The sequence below is a fragment of the Mustelus asterias genome, chromosome 14 (genome assembly GCF_964213995.1).
Source record: "Mustelus asterias chromosome 14, sMusAst1.hap1.1, whole genome shotgun sequence".
Taxonomy (NCBI): Eukaryota; Metazoa; Chordata; class Chondrichthyes; order Carcharhiniformes; family Triakidae; genus Mustelus; species Mustelus asterias.
In genome coordinates, this window is record NC_135814.1 from 55,282,348 (window position 1) to 55,310,096 (window position 27,749).

The 27,749-nt window shown below is 39.4% G+C and overlaps 1 protein-coding gene across 1 annotated transcript in view; it reads right to left on the reverse strand.

Annotated features, from left to right (window-relative positions):
- dnah9l (dynein, axonemal, heavy polypeptide 9 like) overlaps positions 1 to 27,749 on the reverse strand; it is a 509,143-nt gene that overhangs the window by 119,898 nt on the left and 361,496 nt on the right. Inside the window, exons 55-61 of the mRNA XM_078227708.1 lie at positions 20,648 to 20,809; positions 18,109 to 18,342; positions 17,541 to 17,687; positions 16,831 to 16,944; positions 16,602 to 16,745; positions 14,242 to 14,424; positions 6,504 to 6,605 (exon numbers count right to left, since the gene is read on the reverse strand). Coding sequence (XP_078083834.1) covers positions 6,504 to 6,605; positions 14,242 to 14,424; positions 16,602 to 16,745; positions 16,831 to 16,944; positions 17,541 to 17,687; positions 18,109 to 18,342; positions 20,648 to 20,809 — 1,086 coding nt within the window. The remainder of the gene's footprint in view (positions 1 to 6,503; positions 6,606 to 14,241; positions 14,425 to 16,601; positions 16,746 to 16,830; positions 16,945 to 17,540; positions 17,688 to 18,108; positions 18,343 to 20,647; positions 20,810 to 27,749) is intronic.

Sequence of the window (27,749 nt, forward strand, 5' to 3'; positions counted from 1 at the left end):
ATGGCACTGCCAGGGAGCACTGCCAGGTTGGCACTGCCAAGGGGTGGGGCCTGAAGGATGGAGGAGTCTGAAGAAGGTGCATGAGAGGAAGGGCCTGAATGGGGGAAGCCTTTGGTTGGGGGGGGGGGGGGAGGTGGATGCGATTGTTGAGGGGGGGGAGCCTGATGCCAGCAAGTGGGGAGGAGATGGATATCTGCCGGTGAGAAGGAGGGGTGGGGGTTTGGGTTCTGTAGGATTGCCTGGAAAATGAGTTGCCCTGATCTCTGAGGGGCTGGCGTTGCTGGCATCTTTATGTCCCACATATCTCTTTGTAAGCAGGAATCTCCCTAAGCTTCAAAAAATAATTTAGTGTGGGTGGATTGTGATCTGAATTATGCTAACCCACCCAGAGAGAATCTCACCATTTTGCCCACCAGGGACAATGCTTATAAATGTTTTGAGAGAATTGCACCCACTGTTCTGTCCCAGAAGGAAAAACCAGTAAAACTTGGGAAAGCGCTGGTGCTGGTCTGAAAAGGTGTTCCATTTAAAGGTCTACAAGACTAGTTTGGACTGGTACCAGTTATTTCCCTTCTGGGTGGCAGCATGTTCTTGCTGGTTTTAAATGTAGAACTTAGAACTTTTGCCAGTGAAATGTCCCTGGCATAAAAATCAGATTTTTCCTGAGATTTGCCACAATTTTCAAAATGCACTATTGTACTCGTATCTCCTGTGTGTGCAAAATTCATCTATTACTCATGTAAATAATATTTGAATAATTAATTCATTTTGACATCCAATGGCAATTATATAAACTTGGTCACGTAACCATTGGCTGCTCACTAAGGCAGCCAATGTGTTTGCTGATCACAATGGATAATATAGAAACTTCCATCACGTCACTCGAAAGCTGGATAATTTCCCAGTCAAAACAAAAAGTAAATTATGTCCATGAGAGAAAAAAATTGTAATAAAGTTCATTTGCAGCCTCATTGGAGTCAAGATTATGTAGTAGAAACGTTGAAATTAGAAATTACATCATAAAAAGACATCCATAGTAATTTAATTTCTGAAATTATTTTAAGCTGAAATAAAAATGGTCAAAATCATCATCCATTGAGAATAGGAGATAGTGAAGAACAAATAAAATGTTGATGAATACTACTTGTTTGATTAATCTTTTATTTCTATGGACTCAGCTTTTAAGCAGTGTTGAAGACATATCGGAACATAAGAAAATTAGAGCAGAGTAAGCCATTCAACCTGTCAGGTCTGCCTCACCATTCAACAAGATCAAACCTGATATGGCAGTGGTCTTAACTCCACTTTCCTACTTTTCCTGCATAATCTTTGATTCCCTTGTCGATCATTGAATGTATTCAATGAACCTCCACTGCTTGCTGGGGAACACAATTCCAAACACTTTTTGGGAGAAGGAATTCCTCCTCATTTCTGTCTTAAATGATATAATTATAATTAAATAATAATTAAAATACTGCAGATGCTGGAAATCCGAAATAAAAACAGAAAATACTGGAAATACTCAGAAGTAATGCAGCATTTGTGGGGGATAGAAACAGAGTTAATCTTTTAGGTAGAAGATCTAGCCTCAAATTGTGTGCAATATTTAATGCCTAATTTTCAAACATGCATGATAATAAGTACATTACCAGTAAGACATAATGCCAAGATCAGAAACATTTTTCATGTTTCAAAGGACACAACTTAAATTTCATCTCGTGATGTTAAAATTAAGATAACATAAATGATATTAATATAAATATTAATTTGTATTTGCTATTTCAAATGTATGAGGGAAATGCTGCTTATCTATGCTATTTTTGATATTATAAATTATTTTAAATATGAAAAAGCATATATACTTTTCTCTTTACACATTAATACGAGTAGTCTTAGAATGCATATTTTGATGTTTGCAGATAATTTCAAAGTAGCTACATTTTCTCTCTGAATCTCTTTGTATTTAAAGCGCTGCCCTTTTCAAAACAAGTGAAAGTTCAATCAAGTTTTGGTGCCATGATGATCAAACAGTGTCACATCACTATGGCAATGTCTGCCAGGGCCACAAATGCAGATCAGCTTTAATTGTACTAGGCCTTATTGCTGGTGCATGTCAATCAGAACCTATGAATTGAAGAAAATTTGCTCTGTTCATTCTGTTAAATGATGTATCCAATTAAACCTGTTAGAATTCATGATCTTCAGTCAAGGTTAAATGAAAGTAGTTACTCCTGTCAGCTATGTGATTAAATGCTGCCTACATCAGGCACATTTATGTGCGAAATTAAAATTTTGTCTAAAGCATGAATCTTTATGCATGCCAGTTAATTATCTTGCAGTCCTTCTACACATTAAATGCCCAGTACATTTGTTCTTAATCATCAGGTGCAATTTAAAATACACTTCATACCCAGCATTTAACTAGATTCCTCCATTTTAATGAATTCTGTTATAACTGAAAATGTTACTCTTTTCATGGTTTGGCTGTTGATTATTAGAGATTACCAACATTCAAAGGTGTAGTAACTCTACACTTATGAAAACTAAAAATATATATATAATTTTAAAGAAATATTTAAAAAGAATCTTGTTGATGCAACTTAGGTAACGGTCCATGATCTATAGTACAATGGCATGGTGGCTTGCATTTTTAGGTGTTCATTTTCTAATATTTATGGTGCTGTGAATGCATGCAGTCCTTTGAATATCACGCCACAAAAGTAGTTATACCCACAAAATTCCTTCTCTTAATGACAATTTTGCTAAACGGGCTTTGAGATTTTAAAAAAAGAACAAGATAACAGCTTTAGTTCTGTTTTCAGCATCTAAATAATCAAAAACATTACAGGATTATAAGAGACAGGAAACATTAGCAATTAGAAACGTCTGATGACACCAAGATTGGTGGAGTAGTGGATGAGGTGGAGGGCTGTTGTAGGCTGCAAAGAGACATAGATAGGATGCAAAGCTGGGCTGAAAAATGGCAAATGGAGTTTAACCCTGATAAATGTGAGGTGATTCATTTTGGTAGGACTAATTTAAATGTGGATTACAGGATCAAAGGTAGGGTTCTGAAGACTATGGAGGAACAGAGAGATCTTGGGGTCCATAACCACAGATCTCTAAAGGTTGCCACTCAAGTGGATAGAGCTGTGAAGAAGGCCTATAGTGTGTTAGTTTTTATTAACAGGGGGTTGGAGTTTAAGAGCCGTGGGGTTATGCTGCAACTGTACAGGACCTTGGTGAGACCACATTTGGAATATTGTGTGCAGTTCTGGTCACCTCACTATAAGAAGGATGTGGAAGCGCTGGAAAGAGTGCAGAGGAGATTTACCAGGATGCTGCCTGGTTTGGAGGGTAGGTCTTATGAGGAAAGGTTGAGGGAGCTAGGGCTGTTCTTTCTGGAGCGGAGGAGGCTGAGGGGAGACTTAATAGAGGTTTATAAAATGATGAAGGGGATAGATAGAGTGAACGTTCAAAGACTATTTCCTCGGGTGGATGGAGCTATTACAAGGGGGCATAACTATAGGGTTTGTGGTGGGAGATATAGAAAGGATATCAGAGGTAGGTTCTTTACGCAGAGTGGTTGGGGTGTGGAATGGACTGCCTGCAGTGATAGTGGAGTCAGACACTTTAGGAACATTTAAGCGGTTATTGGATAGGCACATGGAGCACACCAGGATGATAGGGAGTGGGATAGCTTGATGTTGGTTTCAGATAAAGCTCGGCACAACATCGTGGGCCGAAGGGCCTGTTCTGTGCTGTACTGTTCTATGTCCTGACTATGTTTAAGGCAATCTGAGTTTATTGGAGTTCTTAAATATTTGTTTTTCTTTAAGTGCAGTTATAGCGAATTTGGATGGAAAAGTTTTAAAATACTTAACAGAATGTTCAATCCAGAAGTACTTTGCTGCATTTTAGTTCAAAAATTTCTTCTTAGCCATCTCTCAAACCACAATGACCTCCATAGTAAGGAGGAAACACTTTTGCAATTCAGAGATATCCAACACCACTATCAATGCTTGCTCTCAATTGTGCTTCATGGAAGAATAATACCAGTCAAATTTCCTCTACTCCTTCACACAGTCAGACCATGATGGGCAAACTCATATCTCCTGTCTGAACGTAACTGCAATGCAAACTTTGAGCCACGCAGTAGCAGGTACAATGTTCTGCTTGCATTTCGGATATTGAGCAAGATTTTCCATCAGTGTAATTTCAAAGAAAGGGAGAGATAAATGTGGGTAGAGGGATAGGGGTGCAAATTTTCAAAATTAGGAGCCATGGCAGTCTCTGGAATCTAATTCAATGCATCAGAGGCTTGTGGTAACCATTGTTTTCTTTCCCCTTGCCCCCAGACATGATCTCCAGCAGAAACGAGACATCTGCCTTAAATATGTCAATAACTCTGAATCCAGAAATTTGACCTGGGTCATTGTCATACCACTGTTGTAGGTGGAATGCTCAACCTGCCAAAGTGAAATTACATCAAAGTGGAAAATTCTGCTTTCTATTTAATCTGGAGCTGGAGAAATTCCAGAATTATTCAGCCAGAATTTTTTTAAAGTGTATTTAAAGCTTCCAGTTCACAGATTATGAAATTGAGAGAAGCAATAACATGAGAATAATAAAGCTATGCAAACTCGAGGTAGCTTTAATACCTATTATTCAATCTACACCACAAAATTAAATACCTAAATACAATTTAAAATAACAAGGTTATTGCCCTCATCTTTTCCCAACATTCTTCTTACCAGTGTCTTCAATATTTATTATTTTAGCTTTTCTGTTACTTTTAATTTTTGCGACCTCATATAGTTTCTCTTTTTTTATTGGACTGAATATGCGCTCCCTAGCCTTTGACCAACTCGTAACAAAATCGCTTTGGGCATCAGGTTCTGCCACAATGTGAAGTTGGGACCCAGAAAAACCACCAACATAGGGCCTCGACCCCCATGACTAAAATTCAGCCCATAGTCGCAATAGATTATGAAGCTCCAAGAACTTAATTCTCAATTATCCACATACCAATGTATCTACAACTGAGAAGAAGCAAGGTGATTCTTAACAGGAAAGAATTGGAGAAAATCACGTAGAACCCCTTTGTGCTGTACATTATGTAGATTTGTAAAACAACTTTCATAGGTCACCTGTACACCTTCACTGGCATGTGGGGTGGGATCTTTAATATACAGTTCACTGTAGATTATTAAAAATTTTGTCATGTGTCTTTTTTTTACTGTGCATCAACAACAGGTTTGTATACTTTTTATTCTTTCTTTATATTAGACTTATAAAATTATTTTAAGTGCATCATTGGCAAAACCAGCATTTGTTACTTATTCCTAACTGCCCTTGAACTGAGTGGCTTTTAGGTATATTTCAGAGGGCAGTTAAGACTCACATTGCTGTGGGTCTGGAGTCACATGTAGTCCAGACCAGGGAAGGATGGCATCTTTCCTCCCCTAAAGGACATTAGTGAACAAGATGGGTTTTAACAACGATCAATGATAGTTTGATGGCACCATTCCTGAGACTAGCTTTCAATTCCAGATTGTTTTAAATCTATCATTTGAATTTAAATTCTACCAGGTGCCATGGTGGAATTTGAACCCATCTCCCCACAGCATTAGCTTGGGCCTCTAGATTACTAGTCCAGTGATGGTGACTATGCATGATATATATCCCCATAAATATATATTTTGTAGAGCTACCTGAAAAGGGCGGTGGGAGTGGGATTAGCAAAATTCCTCTTCCAGAAAACTGGCACAGACTCAATGGACTAAATAGGCTCTTTCTGAGCTGTAACCATTCTATGATTTCATGATAAATAGATTTAGTGATATCTAGTGAAACTAGATCTAAGGAAAGATTTGGAATTCATAATATGATTTTCTCAAGAAGCTGTTAATAGACATAAATATTTTCCAGTGCAGAATCCGTAAGTAGTTACTGTAAGCTCCCATGATGAGTGTCATGCATACAAATGAAATACGTGCTAAAAATGAAGAAAATATTTTTTAAATTAATTTTAATTTCAGAACAAATCAATTGAAAGTAAGTCATGATTTATCAATGCTTTTAACGTTGAATGGCTACTGTGGCATTCAAGAGGAATCAGGGGTCAATTTAACAGGAACTGAATTCACAGCAGTGTTGTAATTGGTTCTTGATCTAGCCACAGCAATCAGAGTTGCCTCTGCATATGACATGGTAGCTAACTTAACCTGTGGCCTTGTGATATACATTGCATTCTAACCATACTTAAAGAATTTAAGGATAAAGGAACAAACATTGTCAGAGCTACTGAATTATTGTTACTTTGGTGGGTTTATCTTACTGCAGCTAATAAATAGATTTACCCGACCAAACTGACACCGCAATATCTTAAGTAATTCATAAAGAAATTAATTGATAATGCACATCATAGCCTTTTAATAAGTTACTTTTTATAAGAGCAAAATATATTTCACAAGAGGTTAATTATAATTCATAATACTTACTGCAAGCTTTTTCCTAATGACCTCAAGTTTCTCTGCAGCAGCAGCTAAATCAGAATTGGCTTGCGCAAGTGCTTTACGTTTGAGCTCCACTTCACAGTAAACCTGGCATAATAGAAGTATATTCAACATTAATGCTATTCAATTTATTTGTAATAGTGGAGATAACCCAGATTGGATGTAACATGAAAACATTTATTTGAAATATATCTGCAATCTAAAAATCAATAAAAATGAGTTGCATGTACAAATAAAATTAAGGAAATACATTGACTACAAATACTGTACATTTATTTCACTCTCTCTGCTTCACTAATCTCTCCTACCTATTCTTTATGATATTCTGTGCTCTTTTAAGCATGACAAGTTCTGGCATGCCAATTGCACCATGAATGCCACCAGAAATCCTCCTTTATTGTCCCTGTCAACGTGGAGTGAGATCTTTCTTCCCCCCCCCCCCCTTCTCCCACCCCCACGTTTCAACTTTACCTTCAAAGGGTAGCTACCTGTCACTGACAGTAAACCCAGATATTGAACTCGATTGGCTACATTTTCGCAAAATCAGAGAGACTCTGCAGACCTTTAGTAATGGCAACCTGGAACCGATTCTGCAATTCTCAGCCCCATTCCTGGCACCCCCAGTTCTTGTCAGTGTGCAATAAGGTTGTGTGAGAGCTAGTGCAGGTTACAAGCCCAAACCCTGTAATCCTGACCTAGCAGACTCTTTTTGGGGATAGGCGTCTCCCAGCCCTCTGCAATTTGCATGGAGTTCAGCCTGCTTTTCATCTATCTTGGTTCATATCCCCTCAGTGGTATCGTGTATTGGATGAGGAAACCTGTTGAAAGCAAGTTCAAAAGGTCTTTCACCCACCACAAATAGTTGGCTCATCAGGCCAACCTATGGCACTTCAACACCCATTTACCCAGTATACAGCCTACACAGAACCAATGAACGCTACAGTAATAATTTCATGTGTGAAAAGCTTTATAAAAAGTTATTCATTCATAAATTCCTTACAAAAAACTGCTTTTACTACAACCCTATAAAAGTGTCAATCCACCAACCCCATAAAGTATCAACAGCAGAAACTATAAGCACTTGATTCCTTTAAACTTGCGTAATTGAACATTGCACAATTAAGAAATAGATCATAGATCATAAGAGAGACCTTTGTCAATGAAGCAATGTTTGCCCTTGCTTGCAGTTGTTTCAACAGACTAGTAGAAGTCTGGACTATCAGACAAGTTTCATTATGCATTCTTGGCTGGGAGTCCAAACATCCATTTTGAGGGTGGTGACTCCAGTTAGCACTGCTACCCAGAATGAAAATCTCCTGAGGTGGGCACGCTATGCTGGGAAATTTGCTGACTCTATTACCTGCCTTCAGGATAAAAATCCAAATCAATTTCCTTCCTTAGCACTTTTACACTGTTGCTACTGTGTAATTCTTCTTCTTCTTCATTTTCTTCCCACATCTGGAGACAAACAAGGCAGATAAAGCTCATGCTTATGCCTGTTTCTGTAGCTTGGAACAGATCTTTAGCCTGTTACCAAAGGTTACAGCTTGAAGAGCATCATTTTAGATTAAGTATGGAAGCATGGCTGACCAGGAGACTCATTTACTTTTACTACTTGCCATATCCTAGACGAATTTACAAGTTGACAATCAACCTGTTTGGCTACATTATGAACACAGTGTCCATCGCCATCAAGTGGTACTTGAACCTACAGCTTCTGGGCTCAGATGTAGGAACACTACCCACTGCACCACAAGACTGTGTAATTATTATACCATTAATATTTTTGTAAACTTCTCTTAAATTATTTATGCATACAGATAATATGTTTTAGAGCCACAGAGTCTGAGTTCCAAGCAAAATCAGTAACTTCATTCAAAAAGGAGTTTGAAACCACTGAGAAGCCACTAGACTTCTGCATACTTTAGATGATTAAAATAGATAAAAATATATACAGTAAAATAACTGGATAATAATTAATTATGTGCATCTTTTTTTCTTTATGCTTTTTAAAGATGTGCAATTATCAAAGTTCTGGTACATGATTGATCACAAATGCTGGTGTCCTGAAGTGCTGTTACAAGCCAACCTTGTAAAGGAATATTCAAACTGCAAGCAAACATTAAACCAGGTTAATACTTACATAGATCTTTTGGAAATGACATCGTGATAGGCATGCAGATAGAGAAAAGGTAACAAAAAATGTTGAAACTGCATCACAACAAACAATGAAAAATTATTCTGTGGAAAAAACATTAATTATGCTGTGGTAAGATGAATTAGCCACTCATCATTAATGAGAACGTACATTTTGTGTAAGTTTTAAGTCCATCTATGATAGATGTACTACTGCTGGCAAAATACATCATGATAACATTCAAGACAGCAGTGAAATTTTCAGTTGACATATGTTCTCTTGCATAGTATTCAATCATGACTAAAACAAGTACGTTTGCTTGGTTAAAAATATATATTTTAAATATTACCGTAATACACCTTCTCCGGGTCTATACGGATTCTAAGTAATATACCATCTGCTGGTCAATATTGTTTATAAGTGGAAATATTTACAACTCTTTACAGTTCATTACATTTTGTCAACCTTTTGAAGTTCAGTTGCAACTACTTCAGATAAAGTTGTCAAAGGATAAGGGAAATTTGACCAAAATGATTTTATTTAACAAAATGATAAAATAAATTGGAAGCACTTTTAAAAATATAGCACATCAAAACTAATCTTAGCAGCTTGATTTCATAGAAAAAACTCTAAATTTTAATAACTTACATTTAACCAAAATTGACATCCGTATTAATTCCAAATTTCACTGGTATTAATTGAACAGATATAGAATAACACCCGGTTAATGGTTGTTTCAAAACAACTTTTAAAATGCATTTTGGAGTGAATTTAGTAGCTCAAGGTGACGCATATTAAGTGGTGGGAATGGAATACATTTACTCTGTTTCACTATCAAGCACTTCCACCTCACACATGTTACAGGGATAAAGAATGTGAAATGGCCTTTCATAGCACTACTGTTGCTGGTAATATGGAATTCCTGAACTGAATAAAGTCGGCAATTCACTACTGACTTCTTCCAATGCAGATGGCCATGTGTGCAGGGAAGTATGCTGAGTGATGGATAGTGATATCAAACAGCCCATAATACTGACATGGCGCACACCTGGCATTTTGGACTGCAGAGTTCAGTTTACTCTCAATCACTGCCAGCTGAAGTAGAATTCAGTTGCACAAAGGACATCCCTGTTAGCATTATTTAAAGGACTAGCCATCTAACTTCAAGATGAGGTACTTTTGACTTATTTTTGCTGGTTCAGAATTAATGGAAGTACTGTGTTGTGTTGTTGGAGGAACTATCCTTTTGGATTTTCAAAGAATGGTGCTGGGTTCTGACAAGGTGGTCGAGGAGTTGTTTGGCCTATCAGGTGAAAGCCTACTTCAGTAATGGTGACTATGGTTGCAGTACCCCTTGTGCTGCAGAATGAAATGGAAATGGAGCACAGGGCAAACAGTGCTCAGAGGTAGGAGGAGAATGGCTCTCAATAGAAGGTACTACCCACCAAGGATCTTTATATGATACTTCTCTTCATTTCTGATAGGAGCAGGGAGCAATGTTTGAGGTGTCTGTGTTTCAACAAGGAGGTGGTCACTGAACAGTGCCATCTCCCATAACCTGACTTGCAGCTGCATAGCAGGGCAAGGATGTTGCTGTCAAGACTAGTAAAGTTACTGTCATCCTGAATTTCCACACCAGGGTTCTTCCAGTTAGGAGTAGGTGACATCATAAAAAATACAGTTTGCTGTCCATCACTGTATCAGGGAAGTGACAGAGATCCTGTATAGAGGGAGTGGAAATTTCACGGTCTTCGCACTGATGAGACAGAAAGAGGAAGAGAGAGCATGTGGATTTGCCAAGCAGTCAACATTCCCAATTGTGCAGACTGCAATACTGGACACTCATGTCTATGTGAGCTCCACATGTTAACTGGGAGATGTTCCATAACCACAAGGACTTCCACTCCATCAATGTCCAGTTGATATACATGCCCAGATGATCCTCTTGCTGGATGCCTGCTATCATGATGTCTTCATCCTGTGACAATCAGCCATATCTACCATCATCTCTGGGCCATCTCAAAGTTCCAAAGGGTGGCTGTTGGATGACAAGGGATACCTGCTGTACAACTGGCTAATCACTCCCTTCCACCATACAACCATGGGCGGAGAGTGCAACTATAATGAGAGCCGTGCAATAGCAAGGAAATATGAGGAAAAACCATTGGCATCCTGATTAACTGTTCTGCTGGCTGGACCCCGCAGTTGGGCACCCTCCAGTACTCATCAAATTCACCATAGTCTGCTGCATTCTCCACAATCTAACTACTATGAGGGAACACCCATTGCCACCAGACATTGAGCAATTAATTCAAGGGGGGGAGTAGGACTAGAAAGAGGAAGAGGGGGAGGAGTCTGAGGGGAAGTATTTTAGCCCCTTCGCTCCAGAAGGTCTATCTGGGAGTGAATTCTCAGGAGCCCAGTTCCTTGATATCATCCTAACATCACAACTGTTCCATAATTCCTAACCTTTCAATCCATCTGCTGCAGACTATCACAATATTCTGTTGGCCCAAATCCTGAAATAAAAGCCACCAACAAGAAACTGTTTCATAATAATTTTATTCAAAACACTCATTGTATTACATTCAAAACTTAACTATTCACCCATTTGCATTCCATTAATGCCAGTTCTCATGTGCCTTTTCCTATCCTAGGGCAGAATCTTGTTGCAATGTCGGGGGTTTTGTCAGCTGACTGAAGAGCAGGCAAGAGACCTGCTCTGCCTCTTTTCAGGATGGTCCTGCCAAACTACCTGCCAATCAGGCAATGACAAGGCTTCCTCTGGAATCAAGCACCCAGAGATAATGAGGGGCTGGCAGCTCTTGTGCTTAGCAGAGCTATGAAGGAGGCTGTGGCTGCTGCTGGAACAGCACCCCACCTCTCCCCCATACCCAAGTCCCAGGATCACGAAGCAACCAAGGATAAAGTAAGGGATGTGGGTAGGGGGATGGATTTTGTGCGGTGGGTATCATGGAGAGACGATGCAGTGGGTCAACAGCAACGGCAGGGGTTTGGCTCCCAGCAGGCAACGCCCTGCCCAATGTCCAATCCCTTGATCAGTCACTGAGTCCCTCTGCTCAAGGAATATCCCTCCTGAATGTGACAAGCTGTCTCCAGAATAGCAGCTGTCATACATGCTGCATGGCGACAGGCCCGGCTCCAGGTGAGTTAATACCAGCAGTGATAGGATAAGGCCCTTTAAGTGGTCTTTAATTGACCAGTTAAACGGAAGTGATGGCCAAGTGGTATTATCTCTCGACTTTCAATCCAGAAACTCAGCTAATGCTCTGGCTAACTGGGTTTGAATCCTGCCACGGCAGATGGTGGAATTTGAATTCAATTTTTTAAAAATCTGGAATTAAGTATCTACTGATGTCCATGAAACCATTGTCAATTGTCGGAAAAACCCAAAGGGAAGGAAATCTGCTGTTCTTATCTGGTCTGGCCTACATGTGACTCCGGACATCCATCATCAATGTAATTGATTCTCAACTGCCCTCCAAGGGCAAATAGGGATGGGCAATAAATGCTGGTCAGCTAGTGATGGCCATGTCCCACGAATGAATGAATCAAAAAAAGTAAGGGTCTCAATTGGCTGAATCCAGCTGTGAGGAGCCACATTCCTGCTGGTCTCAACTTTTGATACCTCCAGCCACGTCTGTTTGGTTGGTATGGCTGGTCTCTTCATTCTGTCTGCAGATCTTCTGATCCTTATCCTTCAGCAGCACCTCCATGGAAGAGTCAGAGAACCAGTACAAGATGTGGCAATGGAGGGATGTGACACAACTTTCCTATCTCTTCCTGCTATCATTCCTCTTCTTACAGAGAAAATGCAGAATGTAGCCATTCTGACTCCATACTGGGATTCCTTTGAGTTATTAGGCTTTACTTTGTCAGAACCCCAGAAATGCTGTGGCTGTGTTAAACATCTACAGCAAAGCTGCTGAAACTAATGAGTTCCTGACTAACTGCTGCCCTCACCCACCTCCCGCAACTCTCCTCCTTGCCCGCCCTGTCCAACTCCCATCCCCTGCTGCCAGACGGTCTGCTGAAATAAAATTCCTGCCCATATGTCTTAGTAAGGATTCTTCAATTTGATTGGTTGAGGAGGCACATATTTACATATATCCCAGATTCCCTGTGAAGAGCACAATGTTATATCAGATTTCTTATGACTATATATCGCCATACAACAGCTCCGAAACATCTATGGACTGCAAGTGTAATGAATGGCGAATTTGATCATCACTGGACTGGCTGTAAAATCTGGGCCAATCGCCTTTTAAGGTGCTTATTTTATGTTATGTCATTTGTAACTAAAAAATATTACCTAGACACTTCTATAGAATCTGCAATTATTTCTTCCTTCTGATAAAACACTTAAGTTCAATGCCAGTAGATCGAATAAATTAGAGTTGCTGTTTACTTCAGTAAACGTAAAATTAACTCACTGAAAGGCACTGTGACATGATCACAATTAACTATTTTAATTACATTGTTTTCTATCTGGAGTCTTCCCTCAGCTCACCCAATTAAAGGATGCATTTTAAGATGCAAATATCTGAATTTAGAGGAGGAAGATGGAGAGCAAGTCATCAGTACAGCAACTGTTAATCATTCACCCATAAAAGCAATTGTGAACAGTGCAACATTGAAGTAACACACCAGGTCCCATTAACTAGGGAGGAGATACTGACAGGTGGTGAATATATGCAAACTCTGTAACCATTGGTCTGAATTTTCCTGGCCCATTGATGACAGGCTGGAAGTCCCAAGGGCTAGCAGAACAGCAGGGAAGGTGTCAGGGAAACTCACGTCTTTACTCTGCCATACCACATTGCCAGAGGCAGGAAAGTTGGCCAACTAAAGGCCATTTTCTACCTCTACAGACACGTTTCCCATGTTGGGTGAGCCAGGTGCTTCATGGGCAGACTGCCCAATGAAAACTAGCAACCTCCCAGTAGATTCCGATGGAGGGGGGGGGGGGGGGGAATGAAGGGGGCTTCCTTTAAGGGAACCAATGGTGGCAATGATAGCCCCTGTGACAAATGCACTGTATATCCACTGAGACAACCCCACATCCCAATTGTCAGTGGCTAGCCCTGCTTTCACCAACCACACTTGTCCCTCTTCAGAGGCACCTTGCAATTGAAACATCCTGGGCCGGATTCTCCGACCACACCTGCAGCTAGAATCCTCTGGTCCCGCTGCAGTGACTGGAGATTTGACGAAACACCAAATTCTCCATTTTCGCTGGCAGCAGTGGCAGGGTGTGTGAATGGCTGTAGGATTCGGGCCCGTTTTATTGTTGAGGGCAGGCCAATGTCCTTAATACAACACCAGTTTTGGTAGTGGCCTTTAATTTGGCTGCCACCAGCAACTTTTTACTCTGAGTCCCACTGCCCTCCAACATGGGGATGTCTTGTTTGCAGTCTTGACAGTGGGACTTCCCCTTAACCACAAAACTCAGCTCCTATTTCAACAAAAAATGTATTAAAACTCACAATTAGATTCAAGCAAAGCCAAAAAAATTGAGAAAACAGATTTTGGTGAAAACTGGAAATTGGCTCTCAAGTTCCCTACCTCATGGAATTTAATAATATTTATAACCCAAGCACAGAGTCCAGCAGCAACTGATGACTTTGTTCGCACAAACTCTGGATTGAACTCAGCATCTTTGAGATAGTCTTCCTTTATAGTTTTGATAATAACTTCAGGGATATGCTCTTTATCAAAGTTAACAATTGCCTGGAGGAAATCATCCACCTAAAACAAAATTTAAAAATCATTTGAATGGCATAAAATTAACTTTATTTTCCCTGTCCTCTGTCCAAAAACACATGCAGAATACCAAATAAAGCAAAACGAAATAAGCATCTGTTTTCTGAAATTCATAACAATATTTTAACATGGTGAAAGACTTTTAAGACTGTCTTCACTTTAGTCTGTTTTAAAAATGTTAACCTATTATTGTCAATGCAGCTAGATTTCCAGCAAATAAGGCCACCATTATACTACCAATGTCAATGCAAAGTGCTCATCAATATAAAATTGCAGATTATGTTCGACTTCATATCTGACTCCTGAGTGCATTAAGTCGTAAAACCACAGCCTACACGATCCTGATACAAGGCCACTTATGTGCAATCTCCAGGTACCTCCTGAAGAGAACTTTGTAAACTAACTTTTGGCAGTTTTGTTGCTATAAGACAAGTAATGCTCATATAATGCTGTCCTAAACAATTTAAAAAAGCAGTGTGGTGAATGGAGCTTGTTGAATGGTGATGTAAGCATGAATGGCAAGGATTTCTTTGTCATGGGGTTCATTGCAATGCTTAGTGAGGTGGAGCCAACAGGATGGCTTGGCTTTTCAAATGTGCATCAAACTCTTGAGAGTTGGGCTGGGGCTCTGCAAAACAACTGCAGTTTAAGGTTGCTAGACAAAAAAGTAAATTCTATTTGCTGTAATTTTAATTTTGACTTAATGATGTCTGTTTTTGTTTTAATTTCTTTTAGTTGTAGGGACATAACACAAAGACATGCTGTGTATTTCACTTTTCAGGGCTATAGTACTGATGTTTACTCTACTTAATAAGGCTGGATCAAAAATAATTATCGTTAATGATGGGAATGAGTAATTACAATAAAAAATGATTACAGATGTGTTTCAAAACCTAGCCCCAGGGATAAGCATACAGAACTACATTGTTAGACAGAAATGTAAATCAAATTGATTAAATTAAAATGCATTAAGTCTGATATTTGTTAACCATATAAGTATTTTAGTAACGACCCTTGCAGGTTTTATTTGTATTTGTTAGTTTGAAAATTGTGTTAAATGTTGTTCTTAGGAAACCTAAAATTGTACATTTCAATAGATTGAATAGAAAGATGATACTAGACAAAAGTGTGACAATGAGACATTGGCCATACATATTGATGAAGTTGGGGGGGGGGTGCACCCCATGTACTGCATCATTTGAAAAAAATTGGTTCGCACCATATCTGTTAACTTCAAATTAGATACAAACCAGAATTATACGTTTTAGCAGAGCTCAGTATGTATGCATTGAGAAGAAACTGCCAGATTCACCTTAAGCTTGAAATTTAATCTGATTTTCAAATCCTTTAACATGCAAAAAGTATGAATGAACAAAACGTATAATTACTGACCATACTATCACTGACTATGAAAAAAGCAAATGAATATTCAGTCGCATTTCACCTATATCAAGACATTACCAGGGATTTTGTTCAATTAGATATTGTGTATATGAACTTGACATTATAAAGAATCAAATATGAAGTCTAAAATATAGAATGTTCAGAAATTTTATTTTGTACCAAGCAGTTCTGTTATAACATGCTAACTCATATTTTCATGAAAACATAAATCAATATGCTAGTCATCTTATGCAGAATCAATTATCAGCATCCCTATGGTGTGAAGAGAATCAATTATAAAATTCTGTGATTATGACTGCACAGAATAATTTGTCTGTTAATGATTTTGTTTCCAGACCAAAGATTTTTCAATGTGATATTTAGTAAATTTTCTTCACATATTAAGGTTGCAGGCCTTATCAGCAGAAATAAATATGTGATCTGAATTTTACATTTTTGCTGTATAATGAAAAAATAAATCGGTGAATTACTTCTCAACACATACTACTATAAATCTACTCGTGATTCATTTTTCATTAATAAAGTAAAATAAATGGCAGGCATTATATTTGCAACCAAATTCTTTGTTGCAACATGAAAATCTGATTATAAATGCAGCACAGATTAAAAGAAAATGAATAACATGTTGAACTCCTGTGCAAGTTTAAAAATGCTGAATTGCTTATTCTATTTTTATAAGTATCATACTTAAGTCACAAAGAAAGTCTTGATTAAAAAATTGATTTAATAGTATCATGCAATTATTCAATTAATATTACCTTGCTTAACAATATTTTAGCTGTTTTCCAACTTCGATCTTTCGGAATTTTCCCATTAGGAGCTAAAAGCACCTGAACGGCAGCAGTGACATTGGTAACGATTGCAGGTGGATTTGGAAAAGTTCGTAATTCTGTCAAGTTTGACTATAAATACAAAAAGAAAAACTTATTATTTTACAAAAATGTGAATAAATCACATCCTGCAAATATCGCAGCCTGATCTTCATACCCTGTTTAATGTGTTCAAGGCAGCATTTGCAGCATGAAGTGCAGGCTCAGCTTTAGCAAGGTCTTCTTCAGATTGCTGCTGTTGCTTTGACACTTCAGCTCGAATATCAGTCACCTGCAACGATACTTTGTCAATGAAGCAATTAGAGGGTATACTGTTGCTCATCATATTTTGTTTAAAGTTAAACTTCTTAGTAGTACAAGTTATTGGAGTCACTTTTAAGAAAATCATATAATAGCTTTTGTTACTTTCTTTTTAAAGTGCCTTAAAATAACATTGTAAATCTGCCAAATGGGTTTAATTTTTCTGACTAAAAAGATGTTATTATAACATTGCATTATGTTGTTTTTAATCCTCTTATGTTTTTAGAAATGCAAATTTTCAAAATATGGTTTTAAATATTACTCCAATGGAAATAATAGGTGATTTATGGAAGTGCCTTTAAACAACTCTTCAAAAAAACTGATCAATTAGTATAATCTTAAACATTTTTACACTTGTATTTTGGCGGGCACTTCGATCATCTCCCACGACACAGGCATTTTCTTATACTTTATAACAATTCTGGCTGGAAACCATTTTAATAATAACAAATTATAGATGTATGCAATTTTTATGAACTATGTTCAAAATCTCAGCAACTTTTAGTTTCTAAATATCTATATTCTTGCAATTTCTGTTGGACAAACTGTTTCCAGTCATGCATGTACCCTTTGCTCTTCAGCATCTGCAATAGCTTTCTCTTGATTCAGCTTCTCAGTCTGCTGCCCTACTTTGGTGATCAGTGCCTCAGCGTCTTTGTTCCTTTGGTGAAGTTCCATCTCTTGAACAGCTAGCTTTGCCTTCAGAACTTCTACCTAGATAATTAAAACCAAGACATGCACTATTTAAAATGTAAAAAGCAGACTACGATAACTGAATTTTAAATTTTATTATATAATAATACAATCCATTATCTTTGGGGTCAAAAAGTTAAAAGCAGTTGGTATTTGGGAACGGTAAAACATTCCTTTGTGTATTGGTTGAAACATTTTAATTATTTTCAGTCCTCTATGGCTGTATTCAAAGTTACATATTTCTCTACATGCCCAAATGAGAGAAATACACATGAGAAAAACTACCAGTGATAAACAGTAACGGATTTTACTTTTGGTTTGGCAATATAAATCACGGTTTATTACTTAATCCCTGCTAAATATTGTAAATACAAAGTATACCTTTTTCTCATCCATTCAGCTGTGCAATTATGTCCATGACAATTTTGTTTTAAATACTCACTTGTGAAGCTGTGGTTAGTAGTTTTTGAAGACCATTCTCCAGTCGCTCCTTCTTTTGCATTAGTTCTCTTCTTTTCTTACTCAGCAGGTTTTGGTACAATTTAATTTGTTCTAGGAAGCTTTTTGGGGTGGTATAGTTATAATGTTTCTCATTTTGCTGATACTTCACACTAACTTCATTCACACAGATGTGTGCATGAGCAATAAATTGACCAATAGAAGATTTCACTTCAGGCTAGAAGACAAAATGATGGGGAAATATTTATTATAACTATAAAATGCCATACATCAGCATTTATAGACTACATTAGAATATTTAGAAATATACCTAATACTTTTTATGTTAGTCTTTTCTCACAGCACTGCAAATATTAGCTAAATTTGATCAGAATAAATGTTAATTGTATGAATTAATAAAACATTAAAAAATAGCTGTCAGACTGAGTAGATGTGCTTGAAGTAACAATGAAATATGTATGTATTTGCATTTATAAATATACTTAACTTAGTCATTACTATATTAGGTATTTTTAATGGAAATTGCATGAAATGATTCCAAAATATATTAACATTTATCTAATCCTTAATTCTGAGTGCAGGGGAAAGATATTGTTTCAATAGGTATCTTATGACTGAACAATGTGTTAGCAAATATTTTGCCTGCAGTATCAATACATTATAAATTGATGGCCCATTTCAAAAGTTTAGGGTTTCAGAGATGGAATTTATAAAACCAAACTACATTATAAAACTTAAAACTTGACATATATACTACCACAAAACAAAGATGAAAATTACACAAACTAGCCAGAATATATCTCTTATAGATAATGGCAAAAATATAAATGTTTCATCTACTTCAAGGAAAATGTGGAATATATTTTTACTGCAAATGTACATTTTGCATTCCAATACTAAAAACACAATACTTCTGGAATAAGAAGCTTCATTTCAAAGATCTCATTTGAAGAATCAAACAAACTCTTTGACATGCCATGCTGTTAAACAAATACTTTTTGCCCTATTTCTACTTTGCATGGAAAATGTATTTTCACAGTTGTCAGAATGATGGACAGGAAAAGAATGATCAGACTGTGGCTGTGTGCTTGTACCTATACACAATGGCTCAGCAGGAGTCATGGTGTGTTGGTGAGACTAACTATGTCCCGTTTTTTAACATATTAAGTTTGTCTCCAGGACACACATGGCTTCACTAGGGTGCCTAACCTCATTCATAATAGATGCTAATCTTTTCAGGGCTGACTGATGACAGCACTTCCTGCCCTTCACGGAATTAGAGCTGGGTTTTATCAAAGGACTTCAACTGCTTGCTAATTAGAGTAATTTCCTTCATCATGAATTATTTATTTCCATTGGTAACTGATCACTGCGTCATTAATGGGATATTCTAAAGTCAGTTTTCACACTAATGCACACTGTATTATAAGTGTTTAAAAAAAAGTGTTTAAAAAACTCTTTAACACATGCCTCCAGGTCCAATATGTTCTGGGACAATATGCTCCCATTTTAGATAAATTAACTGTCACTCTTCTTGACTTATTAAAAAATATGGGGTCAATTTAAGCCTGACAAGCAATAAATTTAAATTATCTTATTGGAATGCAAATAAAGTTAACAAACATGCAACTTCACTAAAGAAAATAAGCGTTTACATTTCTTAGGAATGTAAATATAAAATTCAGTACAGCATAAAACTCTGCATGGTGCATAATCAATGTACAATAGCACTGAGATTTCTTTGGAGTCTATAAGTGCACAAATGAGTCTAAATATCTAATATAAAAACTTAGATTTTCAATGTTTATAACAATGCATTTAAGACAAGAGGCATAGGCTACGAAAAGGATTTTCAGAGGTTGAACTTTTAAATTCCGTGTGTGAAACAGCAGAGAGGAAGATTGCAATTAATTGCATTTATATGAAATGAAGCCATATTAAGATTTATTACACGAGCAGAAGCATCCAGAGGTGTCACCTTGGTATGAGCATTTAGTTATAAATACAAAAGCTTCATTCCCAATGAAATTAATAACTGAAATATTTTAGTATCAGTTTCTATAATGCACAAAGACAAATCTGTTAACTCTTTTGCTATACCAGGAAAAAATCTGAATAGTGGGTATTAGTATACTAATTTTACAAAAAATCCGTTTTGCAAAATTGTTGGTTGTTAGTTACATATTTTGATAAATGCTTTAAATTGTTGGTGCACCATTAAAATAAATAAACTCATGAAGTTTAAAAATAAAATATCATTGTCCATTTAGGGTACCGGTAAACTGAAGTTTGAACCCAACAATTAGTAATGACATCAGAACCATTTCATTATATCAATGCAAGGTGCTATTTGTTCTTCTTTGGGAACAAAATATCAGCTGTTGGTTTATTTATCATTCATTGGGTCTACAATGTTAGGAAGGGGGACAAAACCAGTTTTTAATTTAATAGTTAAATGATTCTGTAGGTGACAAACTGAAAACACAATTTTGCACAATATTGCACACACAAAATAAGCTTACCTCCAGTCCATCAATTTTTTCAATGGAACTATGGCTTACAGATTCCAATGCTGTCTGGGGCCATGGGTGAAACCAATCAATGGCTGTGCAGTTCACCACAGCTGGAAATTTCCTTGCCCTCATCCGAAGAACAAAACCCACTGGGGAGAAGCACAGAACAACCTAAAAAGTATATGTTTACAATCAAAATTATGTGTTATAGAAATTGGTATGAAGTTATTGAGGCTGTAGTCAGGCATTTCATACATTCAATTAATGATTAGAATAGTGTCTTGCATGGTAAAGAGACTTTAGGGAAAGATGCAGTGAGGAGAGATGTAAATGTCAATATTAATGATACAGGATTAAAAACAGAATTGATGTGACCACGTAGTATCCTCTGCAACTGCCACATTAATAGATTAGCTCTACAGGTATGCTTTCCAGAATAATGAATTTTCACTAGTTCTCTCCCTTGTCCACTGTAACTTTGAGGGAGTACTGCAGAAACCTTAGAAAAATTATTTATGCCATTTTTCTGAGATTGTGAGGCTCTTCCAATAAAGTTACAACAGATGAATAGATGATCCCCTGTGGAAACTGCCACCATTCATAATGGAAAATAGGTTGATGGGAAACTTAATAAAAAGATGGCCTTAGGACTTTTAAGTAGCCTTGAATTCAATTCCAGCTCTGTAATAAAGCAGTCATTGAGACAGCAAACATTGCAGAGAGAAATATAATGGGAAACATCTGAGTTTAAAACTTTCAAAGATGCCAAATTGTTCACCTTTCCAAAATTTTACATCACATATTTGAAAAAGCTGAGGAAAACTGCAATATTGTTTGTGTTTTGCAATATTAGGATGTGATGCACCCCCAAATACAATATTTGATTCAAAATTAGATTCCAAAAAGTCACAAGTTGCTCATATTTAACTGGGCCACAGAATTTGGGTGCATAGCACTTGTATTTTCAGTGCTTGTGTGTCCACGATGTATGTACACATTTCTGGTGCTGGCATTTGATGATGACATTAGCATGGGCATTGAGACCATGCACTGTCAGTAAGAAGAGTTGACAGATCATGACATCGGTTACTGACTTGATTGTAGCGTTGTCATTTTCAGCCTGAACACAGTAGCTAATTTTCATTCTTAATCTTGACAGCTACTTTCAGGTTAGTTGCTCACTGTTTTCTACTGACTGTTCATGAAGTGTTTATAGGTTTGTCCTGCAACTTAAGGTTGGCAAAGTCTACAGAAATGGTTGGCACCAGGTGAAGGCCTTGGTTCTGATTTCCAGAGTTCTGCTCACATCACTTGTACGCAGCCATGGGTGCTGTAGTTTCTATCCCACTTGGCCTGCAGGAGAAGGGGCATATCACAGCTATATCGGGTGCATGCAGCACAAGCTGCTCCAAAGCTGGGCACAGGAGACATTACCTGATAAGGGTGAGACAGAGGCAGGAGTGGGGCATAGGGAGAAATAAAGGGGAAGAGTGAAAGACTATTCGGTGGTAAAATTTGAAAGAATGTCTCAGTAAAGTTGAGAGACCGTCTTGGCGCTGAGGCCACACTGTTGGGGGTAGCTATAAGAAAATGTTCTGAGGCTGAGGCCACACTGTTGGGGACATGTATGAGAAATTATCCTGGTGCTGAGGCCACTTTGTTGGGGCCATGTATGAGATTCAGTCCTGACACTGTACAGATCATGTTAGAGTACTCTGCATGACATGCAAGTCTGGGTCCCAGTCTTGGGTGGGTCAGGCCATTCTTGGCAGTAACTGTTGTGCACAGAATGGTGTGTAGGGAGTGGTCAGTCAACTAAGGCATTTGGCTCTGGGGGTTGGAGTCATAGTATCGGGAAAAAGAAGGCACAGCTACATGCAAGGCAGCATCTAGATTCTGTAGTTCCACAACAGAACAGCTGTGGAGTGGGTATTGGACTTTCTTATGTGGGGCGAAGGGTCTCAAAAAGTAAGGGTGCATGTGGACTCGGGAAAGGGAGGGGTTGGATCGATAAAGGGCATGTGGACATTTGCATTAAAGAGATTGGGGAAGAAAGGAATATCAGCGTGGATAATGATGGTGTCAAGGGTAACGAGGGAAGGCTGGAAAGTGACAGGAAGAATAGGAATTAGGAGGTGGTGACTATGGCAGAGGATGGGAGGAACTTGGTGGGTGATGGCATGATCTTAGAATATGGTCCCATACACATAAGCAATGAGTGCTATGTTCACTTTCAATGACTAATAATGAAGTTGGTAAAACAAGTTTAAAAAATGATGTGGGAGGGGTCTCAAGACACGTGGGAGGAGTTCAGCACCATTATTCTGGGCTAATTGAAGGGGCATCCTATTAATTACATGCTCAAGTCATGGAGAACAAGGCTCAGCTGAGTACTGATTTTGAGGGTCAAATGTCCAATCAATGAGCGCTATTCCTTTACGAAAGGTGCACATTCAGAACAGAATCTATTAAGTATTGGTGCTTCAGTGAAGTTAGTCTGAATTCCGATCCGTTCCTGACAGAGCCATGTGAAAAGGACAGGATTATCAAACAATCAAGGACCACAGCTACCAGACAGAAACTACATTGCAAGCCTAAATATTTTCATTGTACCGGTCATGGCTTATCCTGCAAGGGGTGGCCTCAGGATACCATGACATAGGGCAGGCCAAGGACTTGACACCGGATGCTGAGCTTGGAGGGAGACCATTCAAGGGGGATTTGCAATCTGTTTACAGATATAAAGAGTAGAAATTGTTGGCTGCAGGCAATGCTATGTTGTTGATAAATGTGATTCGAATGAGGAGAAGGGTCAATTGCAGGTTGGCACAGCTCCAGGAAAAACATCAGTTTAAGTAGCAAGAGGCAGTGGGGACCCAAGAAGTCCAAGATGCTCCCAAGGAGTGGAAGAAATCAGGAAGTCATATGGTGCGACCAAGGGTATATAGAAGTCACAGCTCATACATGGAGATGAGTGAAAGACAGTGCTGCAGGTGCCTTTGCTTATCAAGGGATGTGGTAGCTCAATTTATCACCTCCTCTGTGAAGAACTAGTATCATAAGTACTTGGAGAACATCCCATGCCAACTATTTTGAAAGTAACTGCCATTCTGAACTTTTTTGCCAGCAGGCCCTTCTAGGGCTCCACAGGGAAACTGCGCAACCTTACAATCAGCAACACACAAATGCATCAGAGAGGCCATAGATGCCCTTTTCAATAAAACTTATTATTACGTGTAGTTTTGCATGGATGATGCAAGCTATGGTGCCAAAGCTGTGGGATTCCAAGGGATCTCAGCTATCCCATAAATGCAGAGTGCCATTGACTGCACATATGTGGCTTTGAGAATTCCCTGGCAACAGCCAGTGAGACTCATAAATAGAAACAGTTTTCATTCTCTGAACATCAAGCAAAGTTGTGATCAGATCCTTAATGTTTGTGCTAGGTACCCAGGGAGCTCTCATGACTCTTGCACCTTGACTCACTTGCGAGTTCCAGACCTTTGAGAGACCATGGTTCTTAGAGCGTTGGCTCTTCAGGGACAAAGTGTATACCACAGAAGATCTGTCAAAATAACACACGTTCACTGTCCATCTTTTGCTGCTGAAGAAAGAAACCATGTAGCACATTTTGCACAAGTTCCTTGATAAAGCAAATAATTGGCCTCCTGAAGATCCGTTTCCCATGTTTGTATTGGTCAGGTGGGCTTTCCAGTACTCACCACAGATAATGTTCCACATCATCATTATTTGCTATACCCTGCATAACCCTACGCTGTAAAGGGAGGCGGGGGGGGATATGTTGCCTGAGGGAGACATTGAGGAGCCGGACATCTCCTGGGATGAGAAGGACATCGAAGGGGATGACTCTGAAGAGGTCGAGGATTCAGGCGAGTCTCATTAACATATCATTTCACAGGCATGGTGGTGACAATCGTGCCTGTGACAACCTGATAGCTACAAGATCCCAGGAGGATTAAGGTGCTGCCAAGTTCTCACAATTGAGGTTTCCTTCAGCCTTTGATGCATGGAACACCCCAACACCTTCATTCTCAGCCTGAACATCTCACGAAAGGTCAACTAATTCATAATGATCACAGAATAATTAGTAGTCGCCATATGCCCTAATGATGGGAACATCTTTGGAAGAGATCGTAGCCTTAGAAGCATGTTTCCACTGTGAAATGTGATTATCATTCACTTAGTGCACATCCTTTAGTAACTCCACATAGTAGTCCTTTCACCCATGGTTTCACCAAGTCAGTGGGCATGACAGCTTTAAAGCAGCTACAATTCCAAATTACACATGATGCACTCTTGTCAGTATGACACCAGCTCACTAAGGCAGCCTGAACACACATATCAGCCGTTAATGCTTTGAACTTGGACGTCTCCATTGGGAACAGCAATCAGAAAGGTCGATTCGTCCCATCTCATCAATGCATAATGCTGAGGCATCATTTTGCTACTGTCCCCTAATCACCCTTTGCACATTACAATGCAGTGACCTTTAAATCTTCATCATGCAGCAAAGCATGTGCAGAGTGCCTCACCAGGATATTGGTGTGATGTGTTGCAACCAATGGGACTCTGCAATCGTCAGAAGCCTGAGAAGTCTCTGTCCTGGATGACCTTTGCATTTGGAAAATCCTGGTCCAGTCATTATTGACTCAGCAGCCAATGATAAAAGGCTGGCAGGTGTATTGGCGAGTCCTCAGTGTCCCAGATGATGTGTATTTCCTGATATCTCAGATGTAGAAATAAAGGCTGTGATGAGATTGTGAGAGAATTTATATAACTGATCTGGATGGGAGTTCACTGGGGGACTACATTTTATACCCTTTAATGACTTCGAGACATTGAAGCAAATTAAATATAAATGGAATCCATGAGAATTTGGGAAAGGATTAAAGCAACATATATTTACAAAAGTGAAAAATTAGCAAAGTGAAATTTTCCATTGTCTGCAGAGTGTGGCTGAGGTGAGCCAGCGGTGCATCTTGTGAGCTGAACGCTGGTTTTCTTCCCACATTGTCAGCACTCTGTGCAGAGAAAATCTGCAGGTGTGGTCCATGATATCACACTGGCTGGGTGGGGAACGCTGGCAACGCAGGGAATCCCGAGATCAGGATCGAAAAAAACAGGAACCCCCCCAGAGGCACACAATCCCTACATGCACAAGGGGAACCCACCCCCCCCCCCCCCCCACCCCTCCACCCCATGGATAAGGGGAACCCCCCCCCTCTCCCCCATGGAAATCTGCAGAGGCTCCCTTTTGGCACTGTCCCTAGAATTGGGCAGTGCCAAAGGCAGTGCCTGGGTATTTTCTGGTCATGACTCTCACCCCCAGGAGCTATGCCCCCGGCAGGGCAGGTTTCCTCTGCCTTGTTCCTGTTTTTAAAAACTTGTTGTAAACCTCGCCGACATCACAATGTAGGGGAAGCCCTTTAATTAGATCGTAATTTATTTGAATGAGGTTCCCGCCCAACCTTTCTGGGCTGGAAACGTTGTTACTTCACTGGCGCGTGGCTGGCGATATACTCATCATCTGACTCTTACAATATTTTGCACCCATGTCACCATTTGCACTTGTAGCGAAAACCAGCTCAATACTGCAGCAAGTGAGTGAATATCCATGCTACCACTGTGCATTTAAAACCTCTCATTCTTTTTAATCGCACCACTACATTCAGGTGCAGCCCCAACATCCACAGCTGTGATGGAGGCAGCCTGCTGACCGTTATGCCCCATTGCCTGAGTTGACTTTGGCAAGTGTCCTCTGCTGGCCTGAGGACTATAGGGCCCCGGCCTGCTAAGGGTCTCCTGTTCAGGTGCAGTCTCCTAGGCCTGGCTTGCTGAAATTGATGGGGTCATTGTCAGAGGGGAGTTGCAGAGGCAGGGCACCTTTGAAGGCCCTGGGTTGATGACTCCTCAAGGAGAAGAGGCACCTGGACAGAAGTTGAAATGCCGCAACCCCTTCTTGCATAGCCATTGTTTGAATGCACTCATGGCTAGATCAATGATGTGCAAGTCCGAGCACAAATCCAGTGGGAACTGCTAGACCTGGGTCTCAAAGGTGGCTGCCACCCTTTCAATGGAAACATTGATGCACTTGCGTGCCAGAGCCAAGACAGCAGACAGAACATTTGCAGACTCCTCCATTTTTTTGGTTTTGTCTATGGATAGGCTCTAACAGCTCTGCCTGTCTCTGCATCTCCAACATGTCTCTTAGGGCCCAGTCCAGAGGTTCATCATTGGGCTCTGTCTCAGTAGGGGCCTTGTCGTCAGCAGTCCTCCGAGTGTCAGAAACCTCAGCTGTCACTTGGCTACGAACCCCTGTCTTTGAGGTAATCATCAGATTGTGAACCCGAGCCTACTTTAGAACCGAGCCACGCCAAGGTGCGTGTGTTCGTGCTGGTGGAGGGTGCAGGTTAACAGAGTATGGGTTCTTCGTCTCAGGATAATTCTTCTTCCTCCTCAGGAGTGGCCTAATGGCTGGCGGGAGTCTTCTGGTGGAGAAAGTTCTCCCCTCTTTCTTGTTGGTACCTGAAAAAGAGAGAATTAGTGTTTGACTAAGCAGGCTGATGCATCAAAGATCACTCACAGTCAATGTCGCATTTTGTCAATGTGTACCTGATGCATCCTCACTGGCTTGTTTTGTAGGGCGGTGGGGGGTGGGGGCTGAGCTGCTCGATAACACCAATGAGCTCTGTGTCCTCAAAGCTTGACAAGGTCAGGTTCCCTCCCCCACCCCGATCATGGCCCCCTTCCAGTCATGGCTTGCTCTCTTTTGTTATGTGAAATCATATTCTGCATAAAGACAGAGCACAATGGATGAACAAGCTGTTCAGAAGCATACATGCCTCTGTTGTCTCTGCTGAGGCCTCCCCATAAGGGATTAAGATGCCATTGTGCAGGAACTGACATGAGATGGTGAGTTTAAAGTAATTGTAACACATTTAGTGATGTTCCATTTGCTGGTAGTGAGTGACATTCTTGTGGACTCTGATACCCTTATTTGAGTGTGAGTTTGCAGTGAGGAGCAGATCATTCACCCACTTCCTGCACTGAAGGACCTTTTCTGGACCCCACAGGCGCTAGCCTCCCTGGC